Source organism: Morone saxatilis, unplaced genomic scaffold (assembly GCF_004916995.1).
Source record: "Morone saxatilis isolate NCDOM2014 unplaced genomic scaffold, NCSU_SB_2.0 Contig16, whole genome shotgun sequence".
Classification (NCBI taxonomy): Eukaryota; Metazoa; Chordata; class Actinopteri; family Moronidae; genus Morone; species Morone saxatilis.
The window spans coordinates 5,150,293-5,159,540 of NW_023339718.1; the positions used below are offsets into that span (position 1 = coordinate 5,150,293).

At 39.9% G+C, this 9,248-nt stretch overlaps 1 protein-coding gene across 1 annotated transcript in view; it reads left to right on the forward strand.

Moving 5' to 3' along the window:
* The window catches only part of mlec (malectin), a 9,755-nt gene extending 570 nt beyond the window's left edge, over positions 1 to 9,185 (forward strand). The window contains 6 exon segments of the mRNA XM_035658185.1: positions 19 to 114; positions 117 to 163; positions 165 to 183; positions 2,756 to 2,934; positions 3,930 to 4,106; positions 9,057 to 9,185. Of these exon segments, the coding sequence (XP_035514078.1) occupies positions 19 to 114; positions 117 to 163; positions 165 to 183; positions 2,756 to 2,934; positions 3,930 to 4,106; positions 9,057 to 9,185 (647 nt within the window).
* Positions 9,186 to 9,248: the final 63 nt, after the last annotated feature.

Sequence of the window (9,248 nt, forward strand, 5' to 3'; positions counted from 1 at the left end):
TCGTCGGGCTGGTCGCAGCGGGTGCTTGTCGCTGCTGGGGGGGCAGAGGCTGGGCGGACGGCGGGGGCCCAGCCTCTCCTGAGCGGGTCTCCTGGGCTGTAAACGCCGGGGGAGAAAGCACATGTGGGACGTGCACGGCATCCACTTCAAAAAGGACCCGCTGGGAAGGGAAGCTCGGCAAAGGTGAGTGTTGTGTGTGTGTGTTGTGTGTGTGTGTGTGGTGGGTTGTGTTGTGTGTGGTGTGGTGTGTGTGGAGTTTAAGGTGGGACTCGAACCTGCGACGTTGCTGCTTGCAGACATTTCCAAGCTGTGGTAACCTCTGCATGCTTCCGTAAGTCAGCTCACACTAATGAGGAGTCAGCACAAGAGGAGAGCAAGGTGAGCACACTGCTTCAAACACCGTCTGGCCTCTAATAAACACATTAAAGTCACATATCGGCCCTTAATAAACATTAAGTCCACAATATCGGCCTCTAATAAAACATTAAAGTCCAACATATCGGCCCTCTAATAAACATTAAAGTCACATATCGGCCTCTAATAAACACATTAAATCACATATCGGCCTCTAATAACATTAAAGTCACATATCGGCCCTCTAATAAACACATTAAAGTCACATATCGGCCTTCTAATAAACCATTAAAGTCACATATCGGCCCTCTAATAAACACATTAAAGTCACATATCGGCCTCCTAAATAAACACATTAAAGTCACATATCGGCCTCTAATAAACATTAAAGTCAGAATTAAAATCGCCTCTAATAAACATTAAAGTCACATATCGGCCTCTAATAAACCATTAAAGTCACATATCGGCCCTCTAATAAACATTAAAGTCACATAATCGCTCTTAATAAAACATTAAAGTCAACATATCGGCCTTTAATAAACCATTAAAGTCACATATCGGCCTCTAATAAACATTAAAGTCAGATATCCGGCCTCTAATAAAACATTAAGTCACATATCGCTTCTAATAAACATTAAAGTCACGTATCGGCCTTAATAAAACACATTAAATGACGTATCGGCCTCTAATAAAACACATTAAAGTCAGATATCGCCCTCTAATAAACACATTAAAGTCAGATATCGGCCTCTAATAAACATTAAAGTCCACATATTTTATAGATGTTTTTCATGTTATATCCAAAACCTGCACAATGAACCCAATAAGTGGAAGAATTTGGCGTAAAAACGAGTGATTTTAATGGATTATAAACCAGATTATTTCCCTGTTCTGGGAAAATCTTTATATTTAATTTCCACTTTAGTAGTTTTAGTTTTAGTTTAGTTTAATTTTTCTGCTCATATTTTGGACTCCAATGTCCTACTTGGAAACAACAATAGTGGAGTGTATATACTTTAATTTATAGTTTTTATATCTTCTAATATTAATAATATTAGCAATATTTTACTGTGTAAAAATGAATTTCTCCTTAGGAGGATAAATAAAGGATTATCTTATGCAGATCTGTCATTTTATATATTCTTTATCATTTTAAACAATCGTACACAATGTGTGAACTGTACCGCAGCTTTCTGAGGAGCTCGCCGTCTCTACCGACCTGGATTCACCGTACGTCACCACAGAACAGAGACATGAATGAATAATGGAGATTCGGAGGCTAGGAGCGTTTATTTTATGTATGTTTCTCTGATCTAAAGTTAACGATATTGTGCAGCCACGCCAAGAATAGCAGTAAGTTTTTTTTTTTTATTAAAGTAAATAAGTGATGAAGCACGCTCACGCACAAATCATACATCAGTAGTACCTCAAGTTTATAAAATATTTAAGATTACAGGAGTCTATCATGTTCTCTGATCATACAGATTAATACGCTTCTTTTTTGTGTTTATTTGTTCACGTCTGTTCGACAGTTTTTAACGTGATATTGGAGTGTTATATTAAGAGAGCAAACAGTAAGGAACAGTGTTACTATGAGTTACTGTAAATACTAAAGCATTAACAGTCTCTCTGCACATCAGCAGTGTGACACATAAAGATCCAAATGAAGCGTTTCACCACACTGTGCAGCTCCGCTTTGTGTCACACGTCACCGATGCTGAGAGGTCGATAAAAATATAGTTTCTGTTCTGCCTGTAGCTGACGACGGCTCTATGCTCTGCACACAAGTCAGGTTAGGCCTTTCAGCGTGTGAAAGACTTAAATCTGTTTTAATTCTCCCCACAGCGTTCCCTCGCATCCTGGAAGAGTCAGAAACTGGTTTTCTAGTCACAGAAACTCCTGGAGGTTGATTTAAAAGACCAGATCAGTTTGTAAGCAGTAAGTGCTCTCCTGTATTGTCGCGTTAGAAACTCCTGACAGATGATTTAATAAAGAGTGGGAACCCTGAGTACAGTAACAGGAAGCTGTAGTTTCACAGCTCTTGTGAGTCCCAGTCTGTCGTAGCTGCGTTTCCTTCTTCTCTGTGGTTCTTACAATCACATTCAACGTAAATCTGCATCGCTTGTGACTTTTGTGGTGAGTGACTCACAAAATTCCCCCTCGTCAGGCGTAGAGAAGACGGCGACACGTTAACCCGCGTTTGAACCAGAGTTTTTTTTAGGAAAGCGTCTGTCCTGCAGTGGTTTGACTTCTGTGGGATGTGGTGGAAAGAAAAAAGGGCTAAAAATGTTCGAGCAGTCTCATGTAAAGCGGGACCGAGTGCGGGGGAAGGTCGGAGCCTTCACGTGATCAGTTCTCCCGTGTTAATGTGAGCTCAACCTGTCCTCCTTTCTCTCCGTAGCGTCTGATTATGGAGTGCGTCTGCCAATCCTGCGCTCCAGTCCCGAGGACCAGATCCTGTATCAGACGGAGCGATACAACGAGGACACCTTCGGGTACGACGTCCCCATCCGCGAGGAAGGAGACTATATACTCGTTATGAAGTATGCAGAAGTTTACTTCGCCCAGTCGCAGCAAAAGGTATGAAAACGACCGAATCAGAGGTAACGGAGTCTGTGTGTTTAATGTTTAATGTTTGCTCTGAGCTCTTCTTTTATTTGTGCTTCGTTTGAACTTTGAACTTTAGTTTTAATGCAGTTGAATGCAAACGTTTGGCCGCCCAGTCGACAAATAACAGTTTGGTCTCATTGAGAAGACGTGAACGCAGCCTCTCTCTCAATATTCGCAGCAAACGGTGATGCGTTGTTTTGTTTTATTTCATAAATTGAACAAAAGTTTAATAACATCACAGCTCGCAAACACTTTTATAGCAGCTAAACGTCCGTCAGTTCTTCTGTTTGAGATTTCCTTACAAAGTCTTCTAGTTCTGTAATATTCCTGGTGCCTCTTTAAAGATCTACCAACAGATTTTTCAATAATATTTAGGTGAGCAGAGTCTGAGGGGCCGTTATAAAACCTTAAGCTTCATTATCCTGTTTCCTCTTTTTACCTCCAGATGTTTGCCTCCAGAATTAGCTGCGTGCAATGTTTCCTGACCAACACAACCCCCGAAACATGACAGATCCAACCGCATATAAACAATATATTAAACCACAATAACACAAACATGAGCAACAATCACATAAACAAACAAACAAACAAACAAAGAGAATAGGTCAGTTAATAAAATAAATCTGTGGAGGAGGTTACAGGTAATTCAGATACAGCTGGGAGAACTGATCTCCTTTGGTCTGCAGGAACCAGCTGAAATATAACTTTATTTTATAACACCAACCACTAACAGAAGAGGTCCTTCATAACCTTTTGTTAGCCGCAGTAGTTACATCCTCAAACTCAAAGACGCTGGATCCATTTCTGAATGTCTGTCCAACATCTTTCACATTTCAGATTATTATTTCAGACCGGACCTTCTTTATCACCAAAAGATAATGATTAACAGTTAATCTCTGTGTGTGTGTGAGTGTGTGTGTGTGTGTGTGAGCTGTTAACTGATCCGGGTGTGTGTCTTTCCCCAGGTGTTCGACGTGCGTCTCAACGGCCACGTGGTGGTGAAGGACCTGGATATCTTCGACCGAGTGGGTCACAGCACCGCCCACGACGAGATCGTCCCCTTCTCCATCCGACGTGGCAAGCTGAGCGTGCAGGGGGAGGTGTCCACTTTCAACGGCAAGCTCAGCGTGGAGTTCGTAAAGGTGATTTTTTTTTTTTGTGTGTGTGGTTGTTTTGAATCATCTGAGGAATTTGCAGATGGCGTGTCGTCACAGGAGGAGTGTCGGTTCGCTCTTACACCTCGTTCAGCAGCTGCTGTGTTATAAACAGGGTGATAGATTTTCTGCCTTCTCTTCAGTGAGGTGACGTTTAACGAGACAGTATTTCCAGGAACAAATAATGGAAGTTTGATGCATATAAATATAAGAAATGTGTTGTTTTTATTTACTGCTGTTTCTGCGACGTCGTGTTTTCTTGACCAGGTAAAGCAGCATTTTAAGGAGATACACGTTTAATAAGTCACAACGTTCTTGGAAAACAGACGTTAAATCTTTTATATTTTATTAAGAGTGACTGTAACATCAGTAAAACAAGATACACTTTTTAAAATACTTTAATATAAATGAGACAAAATGAGTGCAAATCTCCTGCGACCCACTTTTGGGTAAAAGTGGTGTTTTTTTATTTTTTAATGACAATAGGAAGTCGAAAGTTAAAATAACTTAGTTAAGGTGCAGTTTGACAACTGAAACCCCCTCGCTCCCCCCGGCTGCAGGCTGTTGTGTTCAGGTGGAACTGGAAATATTGGCTCTTTCTCTGCCGTTCCTGCACGACTGGTTTTAAGGTGCTTGGATCGGGTTTTTGAGGCCTTATGTTTGATAGTGTGGCTTTATTTCTTTATTAATTATCTGCCAACAACATTAAGTCTCAAGTATTAAAATCCATTAATTATTAAATCCTGAGTCGACAGCTGACGTGCTGTTAAACCGCAGCCTGTTGTTGGTTATTAAAGCAGCTTAGAGGAACTGTGGAGGGAATATTTCTATTCCTGTAGCTCATTTCTGATTTTACCTTTTTTTAATTCTACTTAATTATCCTCTTTATTTTGGTCCAGACTGTTGCTTTACCTGCTCTGAGCTTCAGCGTCTCTCCCTTTCTCTGCAAAACACCAAAACAAATCTCTGATGTTTGAGTCAATCGATGTGTCAACGACTGAAGAATCTTCCTGTGGGAATAAATTAAATCTGTCAGCTGATCAGCGTTTATCGATATTGCAGCTCAAACTAATTAGAGAGAATATAATTAATAATAATGTCTCCAACCTGCTGGAACACAATAAACAGCTGTGCATTTTAATCAGACTGTTTATTCAACCCAGCAGGTGTAAAAGTGGTCTGTATTATTATTTTAAGATATTAAATCTTGTGTTAAGATGACTTCAGGGTGGAGACAGTTTGACATTATCCAACCGAACCCTCCCCCCCAGTCGTTGCGTTGTTCAGCGGCTGCAGGCGGTTCAGGTGGAACTGGAAATATTGTCTCTTTGTCCGCCGTTCCTGCGTGACGAGCTCAGTGGCTTCAGCAATAACTGGAAGAATCCGGTCGTTCACTGCAGGCAGGCTGCTGAGTTTATTACAGCAACCTCTTTTTCCATCAGGGACCTTTTTAATCATTTAATAAACTGACTCAGTGACGTATTTTATGGATATTTCATGTTAAATTCAGTAACTGCAGGAAGTTTGTGTAAAACGAGAGATTTTGATGAATGTTGAGCAGATTATTTCCTGTTTAGGCAACTTTTTATACAATTCTCTGTCTGTTTTATGGATTTTTAATATTTTTAACACATACAGACTTTATAGGCTTCTTTTTAGACAGATTCAGTGTTTTCGTCTCATTGTTCTATCAGCTGTTTGGTTGTTTTCTAACGCAGGACGAGGCTGTTTATCAGACACTAAAGCTCTCTTAATATAGTTTGTGTTCAGGTCTTTTTAAAGTTTAGATCTTAAATAATTATCTGAACTCGTAAGAAGATTAAAACCTACTAAAAGCAACAAAAAGCCGTTGAAAACATGTCCGTCTTTGTCTTAAAAATGTCAGTGGAGGCGCAGCGTTTGACACTGAGAGTCCCTCAAACAACAACCACCGTTTGTGAGTAAGTGCTGTCCTGTGTTGTCAAGAAAAACTCCTGGAAAAGGTCCTGGAAAGATCCTGGAAAACCATTTCTTGGAAGGATAGTGAACCCTGCAAGTGTGAAAGCGACAACTTGAACCGTCCCCCTTTAACCTGCCGGCCCTTCGTTTCAGATTACAGCCGCGTTGAATATGTGATGATATCTTCAAAGACTCAACCGCGAGACCGACATGTAAAGTCAACAGCAGGTTGACACAATGAGCTCAGTGTGTGTGAGACAGGTGGAGTGTGTGAGACATGCAAATGACTGACAGCCCCGCGTCTGTAGTGCAGCAATCAGTTAATTTACGATCTAATAATTCTGTTTTCAGATTCTCCGACGTTCTTCCAGTTAGTGCTCGTATCTAAAAGCGTCTGATGCCATACGTAGTGTTTGAGTAGGATGAATATGAAGGAGTGCGGCTCTAAATGGACCCTGAACCAGCGTTTCCCAACCTGGGGGTCGGGACTCCCACTAGGGGTCGCCAAAAGCTTCATGAGAATCAGAATCAGAATCAGAATAAACTAAATTCTGATTCTGATTCTGATTCTGATTCTGATGAGGGTTCACGAGGCTTTATTGATTTTAAGGAGGGTTAGAAAACATTTAAATATACACACAGTAGTAAATGTCAGTGTGTGTAAACTCACCAGATAGAAACTGGATTTGCAGTCAGATGCAAATAAGATGCTCAAATTTAAATTAAATGTGCAAATTACGCAGAACAGAAACAAAGGAGTTTTTACTGTTATTGAACTTTGGTCTAAATCTCCGGCCTGAGCGACGAGGGTCCAAAGTGTCTGTGTGACACTTTCACCTTCACAGCAACCTTAACAGTGTGAGTCAGGTGTTTTTTATGTTCAGGTGTCTTAAAACTACTTAAAACAGGCTCATCTTTCTTGTTATCGACATTAAAATCATTTAACTTCCTGTCAGGAAGTTCAGACGTTGCTTTTTCCTTCTTACTGCATCAGAATTTACATCAGATTTAAAGATGACTGTCGTCCGTTTGAGTCCCGCAGCTTCTAGAAACTGCCAGATGTTAATTTGCATATGTTGCATAATTAGCATTAATAAGCATAATCATCTTTTTATACAGGCGATGTCTCAGCAACTGCTCGGCTGATTTAGACAGTGAAGGAAGTTTTAGGGGTTTAATGAGGATGCTGAATATATTTCTAACATTTTAAAAGCACAAAGTGGCCGTTTTTAAACCGGAAGTGGTCACATTTTTATTAATTTCGAGGTTATTTATGTGATTAATGGATTAGATTTGAAACAAGAAAGCTCAGTGTCATTGATGCAAAAGTTCAGACATGATATTTCTTCAGCGCTGGTTGTTTCTGCTGCTGCTGTTATGTGTTGTGGATTTTAATAACCTCACAATCAACAGTTGAAATATGACCACTTAGAAACTGATTCAGCATCCTCAGTAACTCCCAAAACCTCTCCTATATCGTCCAAATCAGCCAATCAGTGCTTAAACATCTGTCTGTATATGTGAATAAGCATTTTTTTGACACACATTCATTTATTTTGCCCGTATTTGCAGTCGGATAGCTCAACTTAAGTTAGGGAACTACTCACAAATGAGTACTGAAGTAGAGAAAACATTGAATTTGTCAAAAAAGCAGCAATAAGTCTGTTTAAAATGATAAAAAATACATAATACAGATAGATAAATCACTAATTTTACTCATTTTACACAAACTTCCTGTAGTTACTGCGTTCATTATTTGTTATCATTGTACAGTTTTGAAAATAAAATAAAATGTCAGTTTATTTAATGATAGAAAAGGAGCAACAGTGTCTTCACTTCATCCAACAACAGCACTCTTTAAACCTCGTGTGTTACGTTTCCCTCCCTGAAAATCAACACAGCGCCGCGTGACTCTTTTATTGACGGATATCGTTTATTTTATGGCGATCATTTTCATAGTTCGGGCGACGCTTTGAGTTCCTCCACACGGACGCAGGACGGACATTTGCATAAAGAAAGTCTAAACGAACGTGGAGGAGAGTCAACGAGACTCAGACGGGACAAAAGGACGAATCCACAAGAGCTGCAGGTTTGGAGATGTTCTGACCCAGTCGTCCTTCACAAAGTGGATCAGATCCTCACGCTGCTCATTTTTCCTGCTTCTAACACATCGACTCTGAGGACACAATGTTCACTGTCTGCCTGATAACCAGTGTTATTCACTGTCAGTGCTCTCTGTGTCAGGGTGTATTTGTGGTTCTGCAGTTCTTCAGATACAGCAGCACCTCACAGTCGGATCTCTGGTTCTGTTTTTATATTTTACTCACAGATACAGTTCTGAGTGCTGCAGAGGAGGCGTTTGTAGAACATGTGGCTGAAGGCGAAATCTGTCGGGTTGCACACTTCAAAATACGTTTTTTAATCAGCACTGACCTCGTTCTTCTGTCTGTTTTTTTTTTTTTTACATCGCCATCCTTCTCTGCTTCTCTCTATAAAGAGATAAAAGTGGGACACGCTGTTCAGTCTGTTGGTTTTTTGCAAACGTTAAAATTATTCCAACGAATAAAATAAATCTCCCTCACGCAGCCGAAATCCACCTGCACCAAGTGTGTGTGTTTTAATGTGACTGAGATAAAATTAGGATAAAAAACAAACAGGAAAAGGCATTTTTAATGATCATATAAAGATTAGAGTTTAAGGAAGATAAAGGCGGAAATAAACACTAAAATATCTGAGTTTGAATCCTGTTCTTAGATTTAATGTATGTTAAATATCTTATGTTTGACTCAAAACACATTCCTGTATCTTTTATTAACTGTTTTATATCTGATTGTACATGAATATAATTCCACTTTATATAAAATGAGCACAGACATAAGATGCTTTATGTAAATGCTGCTCCGACCTTTAAAACGTTGTTAGAAACCAGGTTTATAATCACTCCTGTGTGGTTTTAAATAGCTTGTCTGCTGATTCACTGATGCTTTGTGTGTGTTTCAGGGTTATTACGACAACCCCAAAGTGTGCGCTCTCTACGTGATGAAGGGGACATTAGAAGGTGAGTTTATTGTGTTTTATAACAGTAGCTGTAAGATGGGCACACTCTGTACGACCTCTGAGCTTCCATAAACTTCAAGTGCTTCAAATATAAAACTCCAGTTAGCCTCCTCGTACAGGAGGAATTAAACATTC